Source organism: Hippocampus zosterae, chromosome 2 (assembly GCF_025434085.1).
Source record: "Hippocampus zosterae strain Florida chromosome 2, ASM2543408v3, whole genome shotgun sequence".
In the NCBI taxonomy this organism is placed as follows: domain Eukaryota; kingdom Metazoa; phylum Chordata; class Actinopteri; order Syngnathiformes; family Syngnathidae; genus Hippocampus; species Hippocampus zosterae.
In genome coordinates, this window is record NC_067452.1 from 3,049,030 (window position 1) to 3,070,000 (window position 20,971).

The window sequence follows — 20,971 nt, forward strand, 5'->3', positions numbered from 1 at the left end:
TCAAACCTAGTATATCATGACAAGAAGTAGTAACCTGTTGTAAGGATGAAGTGTATCTATCATTCCATTCATGGTCTCCAGAGGGTTCAGTCAGGTCACTTGGTGTCTGCAACATAACATTACGGTGTCAAAATATTCAGCATTCTTAATTTTGACCAGTTAAGAAATGAATAAATATTAATTATCATTGAACATTGCTCACGGGAGAGTTTGGGATGAATATACCACACTCTAGAAAGTTAACACTGTTCAGTTCTGTGGAACAGCAATATGGGGACGTTCGAACACAGGCTCTCCAGAGTTAGGTTAAGACAAAAGTCATGTCACCTGAAACACACTCAGGTTTTTCAGGTCTGAAGAAATATGAGGACATGACGACTAAAATCATGGAGAGTCCATGTTTCTGATTTATAACTTCTCCTGTGTTTGTCAAAGAAAGCTGAAAACTCAAACCAAGTATATCATGACAAGAAGTAGTAACCTGTTGTAAGGATGAAGTGTATCTATCATTCCTTTCATGGTCTCCAGAGGGTTCAGTCAGGTCACTTGGTGTCTGCAACATAACATTACGGTGTCAAAATATTCAGCATTCTTCATTTTGACCAGTTAAGAAATGAATAAATATTAATTATCATTGAACATTGCTCACGGGAGAGTTTGGGATGAATATACCACACGATAGAAAGTTAACACTGTTCAGTTCTGTGGAACAGCAATATGGGGACATTCGAACACAGGCTCTCCAGAGTTAGGTTAAGACGAAAGTCATGTCACCTGAAACACACTCGGGTTTTTCAGGTCTGAAGAAATATGAGGACATGACGACTGATATCATGGAGAGTCTATGTTTGTGATTTATAACTTCTCCTGTGTTTGTCAAAGAAAGCTGAAAACTCAAACCTAGTATATCATGATAAGAGGTCATAACCTGTTGTAAGGATGTAGTGGATCTCTCACTCCATTCTTGGTCTCCAGAGGGTTCAGTCAGGTACCTGTCATTTGGTGTCTGCAACATAACAACATTACGGTGTCAAAAGTTTCAGCATTCTTCATTCTGACCAGTTAAGAAATGAATAAACATTATTTCTCATTGAACATTGCTCACAGGAGAGTTTGGGAATAATGTACCACACTATAGAAAGTTAACACTGTTCAGCTCTGTGGAAGAGCAATATGGGGACATTCAGCCACAGCATCTCCAGAGTTAGGTTAAGACAAAAGTCATGACACCTGAAACACACTCAGGTTTTTCAGGTCTAAAGAAATATGAGGACATGACGACTGAAATCATGGAGAGTCTATGTTTCTGATTTATAACTCCTCCTGTGTTTGTCAAAGAAAGCTGAAAACTGAAACCTAATATATAATGATAAGACGTAGTAACCTGTTTAAGGAAGAAGTGGATCTTCCACTCCTTTCTTGATCTTCAGAAGGTTTCATCAGGATCGGAACACTTCATGTCTGCAAAATTGCAACAGTGCAGTGTCAGAAATATTCAAATGTATTCATCCTGATTAGTTAATAAATGAATAAACATTGTTTTTCATTGAACATCGCTCACAGGAGGGTTTGGGATTAATATAAGACACTATAGAAAGTTAACACTGTTCAGCTCTGTGTAACAGCAATATGGGGACATTCGAAAACAGGCTCTCCAGAGTTAGGTCCAGACAAAAATCATGTCACCTGAAACACACTCAGGTTTTTCAGGTCTAAAGAAATATGAGGACATGACGACTGAAATCATGGAGAGTCCATGTTTCTGATTTATAACTTCTCCTGTGTTTGTCAAAGAAAGCTGAAAACTCAAACCAAGTATATCATGACAAGAAGTAGTAACCTGTTGTAAGGATGAAGTGTATCTATCATTCCTTTCATGGTCTCCAGAGGGTTCAGTCAGGTCACTTGGTGTCTGCAACATAACATTACGGTGTCAAAATATTCAGCATTCTTCATTTTGACCAGTTAAGAAATGAATAAATATTAATTATCATTGAACATTGCTCACGGGAGAGTTTGGGATGAATATACCACACGATAGAAAGTTAACACTGTTCAGTTCTGTGGAACAGCAATATGGGGACATTCGAACACAGGCTCTCCAGAGTTAGGTTAAGACGAAAGTCATGTCACCTGAAACACACTCGGGTTTTTCAGGTCTGAAGAAATATGAGGACATGACGACTGAAATCATGGAGAGTCTATGTTTCTGATTTATAACTTCTCCTGTGTTTGTCAAAGAAAGCTGAAAACTCAAACCTAGTATATCATGATAAGAAGTAATAACCTGTTGTAAGGATGTAGTGGATCTCTCACTCCATTCTTGGTCTCCAGAGGGTTCAGTCAGGTACCTGTCATTTGGTGTCTGCAACATAACAACATTACGGTGTCAAAATATTCAGCATTCTTCATTCTGACCAGTTAAGAAATGAATAAACATTATTTCTCATTGAACATTGCTCACAGGAGAGTTTGGGAATAATGTACCACACTATAGAAAGTTAACACTGTTCAGCTCTGTGGAAGAGCAATATGGGGACATTCAGCCACAGCATCTCCAGAGTTAGGTTAAGACAAAAGTCATGACACCTGAAACACACTCAGGTTTTTCAGGTCTAAAGAAATATGAGGACATGACGACTGAAATCATGGAGAGTCTATGTTTCTGATTTATAACTCCTCCTGTGTTTGTCAAAGAAAGCTGAAAACTGAAACCTAATATATAATGATAAGACGTAGTAACCTGTTTAAGGAAGAAGTGGATCTTCCACTCCTTTCTTGATCTTCAGAAGGTTTCATCAGGATCGGAACACTTCATGTCTGCAAAATTGCAACAGTGCAGTGTCAGAAATATTCAAATGTATTCATCCTGATTAGTTAATAAATGAATAAACATTGTTTTTCATTGAACATCGCTCACAGGAGGGTTTGGGATTAATATAAGACATTATAGAAAGTTAACACTGTTCAGCTCTGTGTAACAGCAATATGGGGACATTCGAAAACAGGCTCTCCAGAGTTAGGTCCAGACAAAAATCATGTCACCTGAAACACACTCAGGTTTTTCAGGTCTAAAGAAATATGAGGACATGACGACTGAAATCATGGAGAGTCCATGTTTCTGATTTATAACTTCTCCTGTGTTTGTCAAAGAAAGCTGAAAACTCAAACCAAGTATATCATGACAAGAAGTAGTAACCTGTTGTAAGGATGAAGTGTATCTATCATTCCTTTCATGGTCTCCAGAGGGTTCAGTCAGGTCACTTGGTGTCTGCAACATAACATTACGGTGTCAAAATATTCAGCATTCTTCATTTTGACCAGTTAAGAAATGAATAAATATTAATTATCATTGAACATTGCTCACGGGAGAGTTTGGGATGAATATACCACACGATAGAAAGTTAACACTGTTCAGTTCTGTGGAACAGCAATATGGGGACATTCGAACACAGGCTCTCCAGAGTTAGGTTAAGACGAAAGTCATGTCACCTGAAACACACTCGGGTTTTTCAGGTCTGAAGAAATATGAGGACATGACGACTGAAATCATGGAGAGTCCATGTTTCTGATTTATAACTTCTCCTGTGTTTGTCAAAGAAAGCTGAAAACTCCAACCTAGTATATCATGATAAGAAGTAGTAACCTGTTGTAAGGATGAAGTGGATCTCTCACTCCATTCATGGTCTCCAGAGGGTTCAGTCAGGTCACTTGGTGTCTGCAACATAACATTACGGTGTCAAAATATTCAGCATTCTTCATTCTGACCAGTTAAGAAATGAATAAACATTAATTTTCATTGAACATTGCTCACGGGAGAGTTTGGGATGAATATACCACACTATAGAAAGTTAACACTGTTCAGTTCTGTGGAACAGCAATATGGGGACATTCGAACACAGGTTCTCCAGAGTTAGGTTAAGACAAAAGTCATGTCACCTGAAACACACTCAGGTTTTTCAGGTCTGAAGAAATATGAGGACATGACGACTGAAATCATGGAGAGTCTATGTTTCTGACTTATAACTTCTCCTGTGTTTGTCAAAGAAAGCTGAAAACTCAAACCTAGTATATCATGATAAGAAGTAGTAACCTGTTGTAAGAATGAAGTGGATCTCTCACTCCATTCATGGTCTCCAGAGGGTTCAGTCAGGTCACTTGGTGTCTGCAACATAACATTACGGTGTCAAAATATTCAGCATTCTTCATTCTGACCAGTTAAGAAATGAATAAATATTAATTATCATTGAACATTGCTCACGGGAGAGTTTGGGATGAATATACCACACTATAGAAAGTTAACACTGTTCAGTTCTTTGGAACAGCAATATGGGGACATTCGAACACAGGCTCTCCAGAGTTAGGTTAAGACAAAAGTCATGTCACCTGAAACACACTCAGGTTTTTCAGGTCTGAAGAAATATGAGGACATGACGACTGAAATCATGGAGAGTCCATGTTTCTGATTTATAACTTCTCCTGTGTTTGTCAAAGAAAGCTGAAAACTCAAACCTAGTATATCATGATAAGAAGTAGTAACCTGTTGTAAGGATGAAGTGGATCTCTCACTCCATTCTTGGTTTCCAGAGGGTTCAGTCAGGTACCTGTCACTTGATGTCTGCAACATAACAACATTACGGTGTCAAAAGTTTCAGCATTCTTCATTCTGACCAGTTAATAAATGAATAAACATTATTTCTCATTGAACATTGCTCACAGGAGAGTTTGGGAATAATGTACCACACTATAGTAAGTTAACACAGTTCAGCTCTGAGTAACAGCAATATGGGGACATTCGAACAGAGGCTCTCCAGAGTTAGGTCCAGACAAAAGTCATGACACCTGAAAAACACTCAGGTTTTTCAGGTCTGAAGAAATATGAGGACATGACGACTGAAATCATGGAGAGTCCATGTTTCTGATTTATAACTTCTCCTGTGTTTGTCAAAGAAAGCTGAAAACTCAAACCAAGTATATCATGACAAGAAGTAGTAACCTGTTGTAAGGATGTAGTGGATCTCTCACTCCATTCTTGGTCTCCAGAGGGTTCAGTCAGGTACCTGTCATTTGGTGTCTGCAACATAACAACATTACGGTGTCAAAATATTCAGCATTCTTCATTCTGACCAGTTAAGAAATGAATAAATATTAATTATCATTGAACATTGCTCACGGCAGAGTTTGGGATGAATATACCACACTATAGAAAGTTAACACTGTTCAGTTCTGTGGAACAGCAATATGGGGACATTCGAACACAGGCTCTCCAGAGTTAGGTTAAGACGAAAGTCATGTCACCTGAAACACACTCGGGTTTTTCAGGTCTGAAGAAATATGAGGACATGACGACTGAAATCATGGAGAGTCTATGTTTCTGATTTATAACTTCTCCTGTGTTTGTCAAAGAAAGCTGAAAACTCAAACCTAGTATATCATGATAAGAAGTAATAACCTGTTGTAAGGATGTAGTGGATCTCTCACTCCATTCTTGGTCTCCAGAGGGTTCAGTCAGGTACCTGTCATTTGGTGTCTGCAACATAACAACATTACGGTGTCAAAATATTCAGCATTCTTCATTCTGACCAGTTAAGAAATGAATAAACATTATTTCTCATTGAACATTGCTCACAGGAGAGTTTGGGAATAATGTACCACACTATAGAAAGTTAACACTGTTCAGCTCTGTGGAAGAGCAATATGGGGACATTCAGCCACAGCATCTCCAGAGTTAGGTTAAGACAAAAGTCATGACACCTGAAACACACTCAGGTTTTTCAGGTCTAAAGAAATATGAGGACATGACGACTGAAATCATGGAGAGTCTATGTTTCTGATTTATAACTTCTCCTGTGTTTGTCAAAGAAAGCTGAAAACTGAAACCTAATATATAATGATAAGACGTAGTAACCTGTTTAAGGAAGAAGTGGATCTTCCACTCCTTTCTTGATCTTCAGAAGGTTTCATCAGGATCGGAACACTTAATGTCTGCAACATTGCAACAGTGCAGTGTCAGAAATATTCAAATTTATTCATCCTGATTAGTTAATAAATGAATAAACATTGTTTTTCATTGAACATCGCTCACAGGAGGGTTTGGGATTAATATAAGACACTATAGAAAGTTAACACTGTTCAGCTCTGTGTAACAGCAATATGGGGACATTCGAAAACAGGCTCTCCAGAATTAGGTCCAGACAAAAATCATGTCACCTGAAACACACTCGGATTTTTCAGGTCTAAAGAAATATGAGGACATGACGACTGAAATCATGGAGAGTCCATGTTTCTGATTTATAACTTCTCCTGTGTTTGTCAAAGAAAGCTGAAAACTCAAACCAAGTATATCATGACAAGAAGTAGTAACCTGTTGTAAGGATGAAGTGTATCTATCATTCCTTTCATGGTCTCCAGAGGGTTCAGTCAGGTCACTTGGTGTCTGCAACATAACATTACGGTGTCAAAATATTCAGCATTCTTCATTCTGACCAGTTAAGAAATGAATAAATATTAATTATCATTGAACATTGCTCATGGGAGAGTTTGGGATGAATATACCACACTATAGAAAGTTAACACTGTTCAGCTCTGAGTAACAGCAATATGGGGACATTCGAACAGAGGCTCTCCAGAGTTAGGTTAAGACAAAAGTCATGACACCTGAAAAACACACAGGTTTTTCAGGTCTAAAGAAATATGAGGACATGACGACTGAAATCATGGAGAGTCCATGTTTCTGATTTATAACTTCTCCTGTGTTTGTCAAAGAAAGCTGAAAACTCAAACCTAGTATATCATGATAAGAAGTAGTAACCTGTTGTAAGGATGAAGTGGATCTCTCACTCCCTTCTTGGTCTCCAGAAGGTACAGTCAAGATCCCGTCACTTGGTGTCTGCAACATAACACCATTACGGTGTCAAAATATTCAGCGTTCTTCATTCTGACCAGTTAAGAAATCAATAAACATTATTTCTCATTGAACATCTCTCACGGGAGGGTTTGGGATTAATATACCACACTATAGAAAGTTAACACTGTTCGGCTCTGTGGAACATCAATATGGGGACATTCGAACACAGGCTCCCCAGTGTTAGGTCCAGACAAAAGTCATTTCACCTGATCACACTCTGGTTTTTCAGCAACATTACAGTATCAGAAATATTCTAAAAAGTATTCTACAGTAACTGAAGAAGTATGAGGGCATGACTGAAATCATGAAAATCAACATTATAGCAACCATAGAGTGTCAGAAATATGTCGTAGTTACATGACTTTTGAATAAATTAAACTTCATACACAGCACAAGCCGGCTCTTTATGGTAGTTACCACTGTACAGCTCTTATAGCTAACAATTTCAGGACAACAGACATGACTGAGTTCAAATAATAAAGACAACACCCGAAACATACTCTTTCAGACTAAAACAATGTAATGACTGAAAAATAATTCCGGTGACCATTCATTGTTTTCAACTAAGTATAGACTTTTGATGGGCAGTACAAATTGCTGATAAAAATGTGGATTTGTCAAACAGCTACCACAGCCTTCTTCAATCAGGTGAAATAAGCATTATGAAGGAAGTTTAAAGGCATCTAATTTTCCTTGACTATTACGGATAGTATGCGTTTTTATGAATTGTGATATTTGGTGAAGCACAATATTTTAACAGAAGCCGAATAATTTCTATTTCTATTTTTTCATTCCAAGATATTCCTAGTTCTACATGGCAATACAATATTCTCAATAATTGAATGATAATGGCTGCTAAACATTTTCTTCAAAAGTACTTCAATTATTTTTGCTCCAATATGATCAATGGCATAAAAAAAACATGCTGTTGTTTATTGTGACATTTTTGGGGTAAATACAATAGGAATAAAATCTGTCACTGTGACAGGCTTTGGTTGCAGCTCTTGTCATGTGCTTGCGGTAGTCATAAGAATTAGATAGCAGGTAGATTGATAGCATACCTTTATAATCATTGATCCACTGGGCTTTCAAACAAGGCTTGTTGACTCCAGCTAAAAGGAGCAGCCTCAGATTCAGGGCTCAGTCTGGTTCTTCTTTGTGACATTATCACCACCAGTAAACATCTACAATGGAAAGTGAGAAGAAGTCAGCCAGACAAGCAAGCACAATATTATGGCAGCACTTATTTTGGCTCAAAAAGTACTGAGCCAAAGGAATATTATTTTCTTCCTCAAAAATACAAAAATTCATTTCATCAAACATTTGCTGGTCAGACTAATAGATTCGGGCAAACCATTTGTCAGGCAGATAACAATGTAAAATTAAAATAGAGTAACACAATATTGTCTTGACCAAATGTACCAACAAAGCTGAATTCTGCTATAATTTCATTGCAAACGTTTGTTTGTTTTTTCATTGAAACGGTGTACAATTGATTCAGCACAAGAATAAACAGTGTAAATACACCGGGCTTAGCGTAAATGCTAGAAGTGCCTGGCCCACTTTCATTATGCTACCTGTACTAACTAATTTAAATTAACTGCAATCAAATAAAACAAATACTGCACTGAAATAAACATATGGCACCAAAACCAAGTTCCACAGACTGTGTTGTTAAAGATTTAGAAAGGTTTTCCAGAACCTTGCCTGCAGGACATGTCCACATTACTTTTACTGGAAGCTTATTAGCATGCTAACGATCGAGCTAGCTAGCTAGCTAGCTGTCTTATTGAATGATATTACCTTTGGTGGGCACTGTTAAACACGGTTATATTGAACAACTTCTATGTTACGGTAAGATAAACGAAAAGGAATTGCTTACCCGATGGTCATCCACGCGTGGTCGTGTTTGAGAGTAGGATTGTCTGGCTGCTTCACATGTTGGATTTTGTGTGACTGCTAATTGATGTGACTTATCAGGACGAGGGCGGGGAAAATGTGTGAGTCAGTCCGAAAAAGATGACATTTGAGGTCCTGCACAATGACGTCACTGAAAGTGTGTTAAAAGTGTGTTAAGTACCGAAGTTGGCCACTAGTTTTCCAAATGAAAAGTGAGTCCAAAGTTAAACACACTTAAACACACAATTTCTGAAAATTGTGCTCTTTCAGGACATCACTTATTTTTGGTGTGGGAGTATCCTCGTGAGCTCTAGAGTAGTGTAGACTGCGTGGAAATATGAGGACGCGAAAAATGTCCTCATTTTTCCACAGGTCCTCATTGTGAAGGTGTGTTATCATAAAATTGTCCTGAGATGTCATGAATACAAACGCACACACACACACACACACACACACACACACACACACACACACACACACACACACACACACACACACACACACACACACACACACACACACACACACACACACACACACACACACACACACACACACACACACACACACACACACACACACACACACACACACACACACGCACGCACGCGCGGACGCACGTACACACACACACACACACATACGCACGCACGCACGCACGCACACACGCACACACACACACACACATCAGTGGCGGCACAATGCAAACACTGATCTCTGGAAGGCTACTCTCACTCCACTGTAGCACTCCAGTATTTAGCATTAGTTTGCATAAGGGTCTGATCATGATGAAAAAGGAGGGCTGGCACTGTGCTGTAGTACTCTTAACAGTAGCATTCGCTGTGGTAACATAAGAGGACAACTGCGAGGCGCAGTACTGTTAGCAATAGTATTAACAATGGTAATATTGAAAAGGTAGCACTGTCATCTAGCAGTGCTATTACCATTAGCTCTAGTACACTGGAGAAATTAGCACTGACGCTGGGTAGTAGTTGCACACCAGGAAAGAGATCTTCTCCCATGCCAGGCCCTCCATGTTGTTACACAGGTGGGCGGCACAGCCCACCCTGTGAGTATCCGACCACACCATCTGCAAAGTCATAGCAAAGTCTCACATGTCACTGACATTCACCAAACTGGAAGAAGGCAGCAACCTTCTTGAATGTGCTGAAAATGACAATCATTGAGATGGACAAATGGTTATAATGATATACAGTGAGAGTCCATCGTGAGATCAACAAAGTTTAGATGATATTTGAAGAAGGAAGATGAAGCTTGTTCAAGGACAAATTTTGGATCTAATGCTGGATGTACCTAGTTTGGCAATATGCAAGGAGACAAGGTCTCATGTTGCACCCCTCTGACCCAGGGACTCTGTGTGTGTGTGTGTGTGTGTGTGTGTCACTGACCTGTGTGTAGTGTCCACACATCTTGTCGTCATTACAGCTGTTGTTATGGAAGTCATAGTAGAGATGTTCTACACACACACACACGCACAAGGACATTTTTAGTTACTGGATTTGGAACAAGTACCGGGTGAAGCTCTCCACTCTTTATAATTAATTTGAGAGATAGTTTATGTGCTCATCAGTCTGCTTATAATTTTTTATTATTATAATAAAAAATAACAATCATAATAATAATAATTAAATGATGTGAAGGAAAATTGTAAATAGTACTGCGATTTATCCATTTTGTGTTCATATTGCATTTAATTGAAAGATGTTTGTTGTTTCTTCTTTCTACATACATTCTTGCTGATGGAGGCTGTAAATTTCCCCAGTGTGTGACGAATAAAGGATATCTTATCTTTATTTAAAAAAAAGCACAAATACTTTTATATATTTTTGTTGGTTAACGTTTTTTTAATATTGTTCTCCTGAGATAATGTTGGTGATTAGTTTGAATGGATTAGTTATTGATTTTATGTAATTATTTTTCAGTATTCGTATGGTTTGACATGGTCAGTCAAAAAATATTTCTAGTTAAATTAAGAATTTAATGTAATTTTTTCAGATGCACTTTTCTGTTCCAGTTACTAAAGCTATTCTTTGTTGTAAGTTGGTCCGTATTTCCTTCTTTTTTTATTCTCTTATACGTTAATAAGGATACAGTTGTTACGAACTCGGGTAAACCGAGTTAGGGAGGGGGATCCAAAAAACGTAGACAAAAACAAGGTCTCCGATGTAAAGACAATTTAATGTCCAAATCGAATCGAAAATAAGCGAGAACATAAAGCGCTGGTCCACAATGAGGACCAGGAGGTAAATCAAAAATGACTAACAAAAGGAGCTTGCACAAAAGAGCAAGAAAAGGAAAGTAAAGCCACAAACTACGAACGAAAAACTATGTAACACTTTGTACACGCAAGAAAAGCCAGATCATCAAAACAAAATGGTACTTACACACAACCTTGGTACCGAGACTACACGCAAAAACACGACGAGGTCAAAAGCCACTAGTCAATGAGCAACGAGGTAAGCAATGCCATAAACAATACTCCCACAACAAGTGCAGAACGCAGGAGTCCTTAAATAGTGTCTCTGTTGATTAATGATTGCCAGCAGGTGTGCTAGAGAGACCGCGCCTGCCACCTGCTGGCCAGACCGAAAAACCGAAATGTGACAACAGTGTTATGCAAAGGTGTTCTGTTACAATTTTATAGACAAATGATACTATTTATAGTCGTGCGGGGCGAGGGTAGCGCAAGATGTTTTCCTCTTCCTAGGGGGGGGGGGGGGGGGGGATGACAGAAAATAATTGACAACCACTGAGTTAAGCACAAACACAATTTACAGTAGTGTCGAAACAAATGGGTCTGTACAACCAAAAATGTGGAGACTTCGGTACCCATCCCTAGTATTAGTTAATGTGGTCAAATAATGTGTGTAATGCAATGTATAATGCAACATATAATGTATTCAAATATTATCGCTTATAATCTGGTTAAATGACGTAATATGCAACGTGGTCATATAGTGGAGAATGTAAACCCTGTGAATATTCTCAGGGGCATTGAATCAATCAGCCGTTTGGTCTTTCATTAGCGCATACTTCATCAGTTCATGCGCAAGGCTAGGACAGTCGTAGCACTGTCGTATATACTGCAGTCAAATCATGAACAAATATCTAACATCTTTAGTTTGCAATGTGTCAAATTCATGTGATCATTATTGCATAATGGAGAAAAAAATGAAACAAATGACATTGTACATATCACAGTCAAATATGGTGCATAATGTAATATAATAATTTAGTTATAATTTAATGTAATGTGGGCAAATAAGTTAGTGTCTCATAATGTAGTATGCAGTGTAGTCAAATGTAGAGTGTAATGTAGTCAAGTAATGTCCTCAGCAGTCTCACTCACCCAGGAACCACTTCTCCATCGCCACCCGCAGGTCCAGGGGTCCAGTGCCAGCAAACAGGTTTTCTCCGGTGTCCTCCAGGTCTGGGTTGTGGTTCCAGATGCACTTGGCGGCGTAGCCCTCAGCCACCAGTTTAAGCATCGGGTCCCATTTCTGAAGAAAGAGAGTAGGTCAGTGCTAGCCGCATCATGTCTTGTCTCTCATACTCATATACAATACAATACAATACATTACATTGTTATTCATATAGCGCTTTCACAACAACAGAAAGAAAGCACTTTCCAGAACAGTTCACATAAAATAACAAAATACAGTAATATAACAACACAAGACAAGGACAGTCATGCACTCTTCAACTTGAAGACCCAAGAGCATTGACATGAACTCATTCTACTGCCCTTTTTCTTCAAATGGGCCATCATTTATGCCACTCCCAGCTGGAGGGAGACCTTTAATTGTCTCATGAAATACGGCACAGTGTTCGATTCGTTAGCACCCCCGCAACACAGAGCAGAGATGCTGGATTCGATGCCGGCTCCGGCCTCTCTGTGTGGGGTTTGTATGTTCACCACATGCCTGCGTGGATTTTCTCTGAGTACTCTCCGCTTTCCTCCCACATTCCAAAATCACGCATGGCAGGTTAATGGAACACTCAAAATTGTCCCTAGGTGTGATTGTGAGCGTGAGTGGTTGTTCATACACGTTGAGGGTGTAGCCCGCTTACTGCCCAAAGACGGCTGGGATAGGCTCTCGCACACCCGTGACCCCTGTGAGGATAAGTGGATTACAAAATGGATTGATGGATCGAAATTAGAGACAACTAACGCTATAACAATCGAAGTATAGTTCCATGCACGCATCTTTTTAGGCTAATGCAGAATTACATCATGGGGGCAGCAGTCGAACCAGAAAAGCCCAAATTCCCTCTGGCCAGCCACTTCATCAAGCTGTTCCATGGCATCCTAAGGCACCCAGTCAGAAGAAAGATATAAGGCCCTATTTTCGTACAATACAATACAATACAATACATGCTGATTTATATAGCGCTTTCACAACAGCGGCAGCTGTAACAAAGCGCTTTACAAAACAGTTAACATAAAGTAAAATAATAAACACAACACATAACATAAAACACGGACAGTCGTGCAGTCCTAACCACTTTTCCGTCACACGCTTTGTTGTTTGAAGCGGTTTGAGATGAAAGAGGAGAGAATCAAAGTGTCCTTTCACCAGTGGATCAGAGACGTCATGCTCAAAATGTGCACACGTCGGCTACAAGCTAAGTTTCAAAGTCAACAAGAAGCTGTAGCATCCATTGACGAAAAAAGAGATTGGTTCACTTCTCCTGTCCCATGGAAATCCACTTCAATTCCAAGCGGCGACTCACGGTTCCAAATACGCATCGGCGCTCTTCGCCAACGCTCCTCTCTCCTCATCCTCAACTTCAGCGGCCATCCATCCTGCCGCACCAACGCCGACTGTCCAACAGCGCCGACATAGCCACTGAACAAATCGGGGTTGTGAAAAATGCTGCCCATTACTGGCGCAAAAAACACAAGTGCCCCAGGTCTGTCCAGCACCGACGGTCAATGGCGGCGACATAAAGCGCAGTCTAACCGTGGGCGTGGGTGGAGTTTTTTTTCTTTTGGTGTTTTGCAGGTAGAATTGGGCATAACAAAGCATTTACGCCTCTGTGCATCGGTGTGCGATGTAAGTTGTCTTTTCCCAGCTAATCCTAGTAGCATCCCTCATTTGCATCAAAATCATGACTTTACATTGCGTAAACTTAAATAGACTCGCTGAAGTCCACACATGACATTGAAAGGCAAATTGCAAGATCTCTCCTTGGAGGTAATGTAGTTAGTTGTGCATGTAACATGGGCAATTGGAGACTGCCTTGCGTTCATGTATGACACCATCCCTGATAGATGACATCCACTACACACGCCCATAGAGTGCCGTATTGGTCTGCCTTCACCTAGATCATTCATTCATTCATTCATCTTCCGAGCCGCTTGATCCTCACTAGGGTCGCGGGGGGTGCTGGAGCCTATCCCAGCTGTCTTCGGGCAGTAGGCGGGGGACACCCTGAATTGGTTGCCAGCCAATCGCAGGGCACACAGAGACGAACAACCATCCACGCTCACACTCACACCTAGGGACAATTTAGAGTGTTCAATCAGCCTGCCATGCATGTTTTTGGAATGTGGGAGGAAACCGGAGCACCCGGAGAAAACCCACGCAGGCCCGGGGAGAACATGCAAACTCCACACAGGGAGGCCAGAGCTGGAATCGAACCCGGTACCTCTGCACTGTGAAGCCGACGTGCTAACCACTGGACTACCGGGCCGCCCTCACCTAGATCAAATACATCAAAATTGCATTGCACCACCTGCGCCAAGACTTAGAGATGGTTTTACCAAGTCTAAAATCTAGTCTACCTTCTCTAACCCAATTTGCAGATGCTCCAGGAGCCGTGTAAGGGAAAACGGGGTTGTTCCCCGAAAGGCACACAGTGCACGTTCTACCAAGTTCACAAACACACTGAACTAGACCAGGGGTGAGCAATTATTTTCCCGGGGGGCCCAAATGAGAAGCAGAAAATATTGTGGGGGGCCGGGCCAAAAGTTAGAAATAGAAATAGAAAATAAAGAAGATAGCACAATGTCTTTGTATGCCAGTAATAATGTAACATTCTCCTCCACCATCACACTCAGCACCGGTTCTCCTCAAGGATGCGTACTGAGCCCCCTATTGTTCACGCTCTAACATTTGACTGCTCTCCGACTCTTGTTAGCGGTCCAGTTTGCGGAAAGTTTTTCACATGATAACAATCAAACCATTCTAGGAAATGTTCATTTACTCGAGCCACAAGCAATTCACTCTGAGCATGGATTTGCCAGAATTGGACTGAGTAAGAATCGCTTCTATGTTCTTCAAACTCTCGTAGATTTGAGTCTTTCCGACTCCAGGCGTCTCCTGAATGTTTCATACTTTGTTACCCGCTTCGTTGAATCAGATACATAACACTTTCTCTTCCATGGTCATTACTCTTTCCCTCTTTCTTCGTCTTCTCCTCCTTCCCTGTGCTCTGCAACTTGAAGTAACTGCGCCACCTGGTGTTGAAATACCTGTCATTACAGGTCTAAACAAAATGACTGCAATCAAACCTTAGTTGTGCACAATCTTCAGCGGGCCGGATTAAAAAGATCAACGGGCCGGATTCGGCCCGTGGGCCGTAGTTTGCCCACCCCTGAACTAGACCATTGTCTCAACACAACAATAATGATCAGCCTGTATTTACATCGAGCGCAGACTACTTTGTGTTGTCCCATTGTCGGATGAGTCAGCGGTGAGGCAACACAAGGCGGTGAAACACCAAGAAAGGCGCAACTCAGCCCCAAACACAGTAGATTCAACTTGTGTTGGCAGAAAAATTAAATCGCACCCGTTTTTACGCCGAGTGCATGTGTGCCAGTCTACCAAAATAGGGCCCAGCATGTTGGTTCCTCCACATTAACTTGACCATGGAGGTGAGCATACTCTGAGCTGGACAACTAATCTTCTCACCATATCTCTAAGAGTCAAGTCAACTTTTTGCTGCTTGTATCTGTGATCTGATTCTTTCAGTCACTTGTGAACAACACCTCAAGATACTTGACCTCCCCCATTTAAGGCAAGATATCCTCTCCGACATGGAGAGTCAGTCTTTTCCGTTTGAGGACCTGAGTTTCAAATTTGGATCCATTGATTCTTGCCTCAAGCTCATTTGGGAACTGATTGAGTTACAGTGAAAGATCATGTCATAATGAAGCCAATGGAAATACATGAGCTGACTCACACACTTACTGAAAACAAACCTGACTCAGAGCCCATAATTTGGCCTAAACTCTGACTCGTTGTACAGGGAGCAAACAGTGTATTACAGTGTAGTTAAAAACAAAAGAATAATAACTATAGGGGTGTTCACACGGCACACATTTGCTCCGGCGCTGCACCGATGTATTTTGTTGCCATATATTTTGCACCGCAGCAAATTGTGTGGAGCGTTCACACGTACAAAGCCGCTGTCACGGTTCTGTGTCAGTCTGGCCAGCAGGTGGCATTAGCGGACTTTTGTGCACACCTGCTGCCAATCTATGATTAGTCTCACTCTGTATTTAAGGAGCCCTCTGATATGCACATGTCGCTGGAGTATTGCATTTTTGCCTTGCTACTTCCTTGCTTATTGACTGCTATAGACCTCGTCGTGTTTCGCTTTTTGAACTCTCGGTGCCTAGTACTTTATATGTATGGTTTTTAGTTTGTGATTTGGCTCTCGCTTGCGTGTAGTGGTTACATTGTTTTTTGTTTGCCTTCGCGATTCTTATTTTCCCCCCTTGCCTTTTGTGCAAGCGCTTTTTGTTATTCGTTTTTGTGCCCTCTGGTCCTTGTTTTGACCAGCTCTTTATGTTACGACATTGTCGGTGCGAATTTTTGTATATTAAACCCTTTTTTCTACAGAGAACTTGTTTGGTGTCTGCACTTCTGGGATCCCAACCTTATTTCGGCTTTCCCGAACGTGACAGAATACTCCAGCCAACATGGATCCCGCAGAGCTCAACAAGGTTATGACCGCCTTGACCAGCCAAGGACAACTGGTGGGTCAGCAGGAACAAGCGCTCGCGGAACTCCGGGGCACAGTCTCCCTGCTGGCCCATCGACTCGAAATTTTGGGTTCACCGGTGGAGCGGGAACTCGATATCCCACACCCACCGCGTTATGGTGGTAAAATTGGGCTCGGTGAACAATTTCTTCACCAATGCTCGTTGGTGTTCGACCAACAACCATACAGCTATGCCAAGGATAAAACTAAGGTGGCATTCATAATGAGTCTGTTGACTGGTCAGGCGGCGTCATGGGCGTTGGAAGTGAGCAATGCTAAACCCGGCCTTCGGTCTTCCTTCCCTGATTTTGTGGCAGAATTTCGGCGTGTCTTCCACCATCCAGTGATGGGAAGAGAGGCCGAAGGTCGTTTACTAGATTAGCGGCAAGGAAAGCAATCAGTGGCCGAATACTCTATTTCTTTTCGTATTCTGGCCGCCCGTAGTGGTTACGGGGACCGCGCCCTGTGTGGCTTGTTTCGCCGCGGGTTGAATGTATCATTAAAGGACGAACTGGCAACCTGCGGTGACAGCACCAATTTGGAAGAACTCATTAAGCTGGCCCTTGTTATGGACAACCGCCTGCGGGAACGTAGGGACGAACGGGGAAATGCCAGTGTCCAGCCCCGACGTGCGAGCGGTCGGCCGTATTACCGCGAATCCTGGCGGCCGTCTGGACCAGAGCAGCACCCCGGTGCCAGGATCGTCGCCGCTGAGGGAGAGCCTATGCAGGTGGGCGGAGGACGTGTGGGGCCGGAGGTAGGACGAACACGGATTCGTGACCAGGCCTACGGCGGCCAACAAGGACATCGAGTTGCCGACCGTCCGATGACCCCAACCCACTTTTCTACTCGCACGTACAACCGTGAGTCTGCACCCAGCACACAATATCGGGAGCCTAGAGGAGGGGAGTCTAGGTCGAGACTCCCCAAGAGACTTGAGCTGGACAATCTATGGTCCTTCACGGGCTTTTCCGGTTCGGGCACTGGTGGACTCAGGGTCGGACGATTGTTTTATTGACACTAAGTTGGCTAATGACCTGGGTTGTCCGATAGAGGAGTTAGATGTGGCTAAACGTGTTCACGATCTCGATGGGCGACTCGTGGCGGAGATAAAACAGATCACGGGCCCCTTAATGTTAAAGGTCTCTGGTAATCACGTTGAACAGAGGCGATTTTATCGTATGCAGTCTCGATCCGTACCTGTTACCCTGGCTAAAGACCCATAATCCTGTCATCGCGTGGGATCGCACCGCAATTGAGAATTGGAGCCCATTCTGTTACGCGCATTGTCTGCGGTCGGCAGCGGGGGGTAGAGGGCTATCTCGCACCGACCCGCCCAAAGCCATTTGCTTGGACAACGTCCCAAGCATCTATCATGATTTACGCCAAGTGTTTAGTAAGGATCGTGCTCAATCCCTACCTCCACACAGACCTTACGACTGTGCTATTGACTTGCTGACTAACGTCCCTCTACCGAGTTCTCGACTTTATCAGGTTTCACAGCCAGAACAAGAGGCTTTAAGGGAATACATTGATAGTTCACTCTCGTCTGGCCTCATTAGGCCATCTAAGTCCCCATTGGGGGCCGGGTTCTTCTTTATTGAAAAGGACAAGTCGTTACGACCATGTGTAGACTATCAGGGACTAAATGAGATCACCATAAAAAACAAATATCCTCTTCCACTATTGGATTCTGCATTTGCCCCCCTCCAATCAACAACCTTTTTCTCAAAACTAGATCTACGCAGTGCTTACCATTTGGTCCGCATTAGGGAGGGGGACGAATGGAAGACTGCTTTCAAGACACCATTGGGCCATTTTGAATATTTGGTCATGCCTTTTGGGTTAACCAACGCTCCTGCCGTGTTTCAAAGTTTAATCAACGACGTGTTGAGAGATTTTTTGAACGTGTTTTGTTTTGTTAGATGACATATTGATATTTTCAAGGACAATCAAGGAACATCAACACCACGTCAGGCTGATTTTGCAACATCTAATGGAAAATCGTCTTTTTGTCAAAGCAGAGAAATGTGAGTTTCACGTCGAGTCTATTTCATTCCTTGGGTTCATCGTGGAGAAGGACCAGCTGAGAGCCGATCCTGCCAAGATTAAGGCGGTGGTGGAATGGCCGACACCCACTATGAGGAAGCAGTTGCAACGTTTCTTGGGGTTCGCTAATTTCTACCGTCGTTTTATTCGTAATTACAGCCAGAGAGCACTTCCATTGACCCGGTTGACGTCCATCAAAGTCCCGTTTCGTTGGGATTCAGAGGCCGCATACCTCGCAGAACCTCGCATACATTAGCTCGGCCAAGCGACTGAACTCCCGTCAAGCCCGGGTGGGCACTCCTGTTTACACGCTACAATTTTACGCTCACCTACAGCCCCGGATCCAAGAATGTAAAACCTGACGCCCTATCTCGGATCTATGACCCAGCGGCCGAGAGCGGTGTACCCCAGAGCATCCTACCGGACCACCGCATCATGGGAGCGCTTAGGTGGGAGATTGAGCGGAGGGTACAGCAGGCCCAAGAGGGAACCCAAGTTCCGGCGGGATGTCCTTCCGGAAGGCTATTTGTGCCCCCACATCTGCGCGCGGAGGTGTTGCAGTGGGGACACACATCGAAGGTGGCATGCCATCCCGGGGTTAACCGGACATTGCATCTCGTCACTCAGCGGTTTTGGTGGCCTGAGCTTCAAAGGGATGTTTTGGACTATATCAAGGCCTGCTCCGTCTGCGCATGCAGTAAGGTCTCACATCAGCCTCCGGCTGGTTTGCTACGACCCTTACCTGTTCCTCCTCGACCTTGGTCCCATATTTCAATGGACTTTGTCACTGGCCTCCCTGTTTCCCGGGGAAAGTCCCTTATCCTCACCATTGTGGATCGCTTCTCCAAGTCCGCCCATTTCATTCCGTTGTCCAAGCTGCCGTCCGCCCTAGAAACCGCAGACCTCCTCATCAGCCACGTCTTTCGCCTCCATGCGATCCCGCTGGATATTGTGTCGGACCGGGGTCCCCAATTCGTCTCCAGGGTGTGGAAACGGTTCTGTCGCGCCATGGGGGCAACGGCAAGCCTGTCGTCGGGATACCACCCCCAGTCCAACGGACAGACCGAACGGATGAACCAGGACCTGGATGCGGCGCTACGATGTGTATGTCTCCACCGTCCCTCATCTTGGGCCATCCAACTGCCTTGGGTGGAGTATGCGCAAAACACCCTGGTCTCCTCAGCCACAGGTCAGTCTCCCTTCATGTCTGCCTATGGCTATCAGCCTCCGCTTTTCCCATCACAGGAGGGGCAGGTGGAAGTTCCGTCAGTGCAGCACCATCTCAAGCGGGCCCATCACGTGTGGAGGGAGACCCGGGCAGCCCTGTCGCGTACCACCACCAGAAACCGGCAGATTGCAGATCGGCGACGTCGCCCGGCACCAAGCTATCAGGTGGGGCAGAAGGTGTGGCTGTCTACGAGGGATCTGCGTCTGGCCGGCACTTCGAGCAAGTTGGGGCCCCGCTTCACGGGACCGTTCGTGGTGGAATCGATCGTCAGCCCCGTCTCCGTCAAGCTCTGGCTGCCGCCCACCATGAAGGTCCACCCAGTCTTCCACGTTTCCCTGCTTAAGCCGGTGGCCTCCAGTCCCTTGGCTCCGCCTCCCACCTCGCCTCCTCCTCCGCGGATTGTCGACGGTGAGCCGGTGTACACGGTGAGGGAAATCCTGGACTCTCGGCGCAGGGGTAAGGGGTTCCAGTACCTGGTCGACTGGGAGGGCTACGGCCCGGAGGATCGGCAATGGGTCCCCCGCTCCTGGATCTTGGATCCGTCCCTTCTCCGCGCCTTCCACGCTGCGCACCCATCGAAGCCAGGTGGTCCGCCAGCCGTCCGCCAACGCGTCCGTTGAGGGGTGGAGGGGGGGGGGGTACTGTCACGGTTCTGTGTCAGTCTGGCCAGCAGGTGGCATTAGCGGACTTTTGTGCACACCTGCTGCCAATCTATGATTAGTCTCACTCTGTATTTAAGGAGCCCTCTGATATGCACATGTCGCTGGAGTATTGCATTTTTGCCTTGCTACTTCCTTGCTTATTGACTGCTATAGACCTCGTCGTGTTTCGCTTTTTGAACTCTCGGTGCCTAGTACTTTATATGTATGGTTTTT

The 20,971-nt window shown here is 43.4% G+C and overlaps 1 protein-coding gene and 1 long non-coding RNA gene across 2 annotated transcripts in view; both read right to left on the reverse strand.

Moving 5' to 3' along the window:
- Window positions 1-20,971, reverse strand: part of LOC127596385 (peptidase inhibitor 16-like) — a 35,914-nt gene that overhangs the window by 4,526 nt on the left and 10,417 nt on the right. The window contains exons 2-4 of the mRNA XM_052058812.1: window positions 12,177-12,327; window positions 10,216-10,283; window positions 9,787-9,896 (exon numbers count right to left, since the gene is read on the reverse strand). Of these exons, the coding sequence (XP_051914772.1) occupies window positions 9,787-9,896; window positions 10,216-10,283; window positions 12,177-12,327 (329 nt within the window). The remainder of the gene's footprint in view (window positions 1-9,786; window positions 9,897-10,215; window positions 10,284-12,176; window positions 12,328-20,971) is intronic.
- LOC127596431 (uncharacterized) lies at window positions 514-9,770 on the reverse strand. The gene is made up of 15 exons (XR_007961459.1): window positions 7,969-9,770; window positions 6,812-6,889; window positions 6,365-6,436; window positions 5,909-5,985; window positions 5,453-5,530; window positions 4,997-5,074; window positions 4,541-4,618; window positions 4,094-4,165; window positions 3,200-3,271; window positions 2,744-2,820; window positions 2,288-2,365; window positions 1,841-1,912; window positions 1,385-1,461; window positions 929-1,006; window positions 514-553 (listed from the first exon to the last, which is right to left on the reverse strand). It is a non-coding gene; the product is annotated as an uncharacterized LOC127596431 (long non-coding RNA).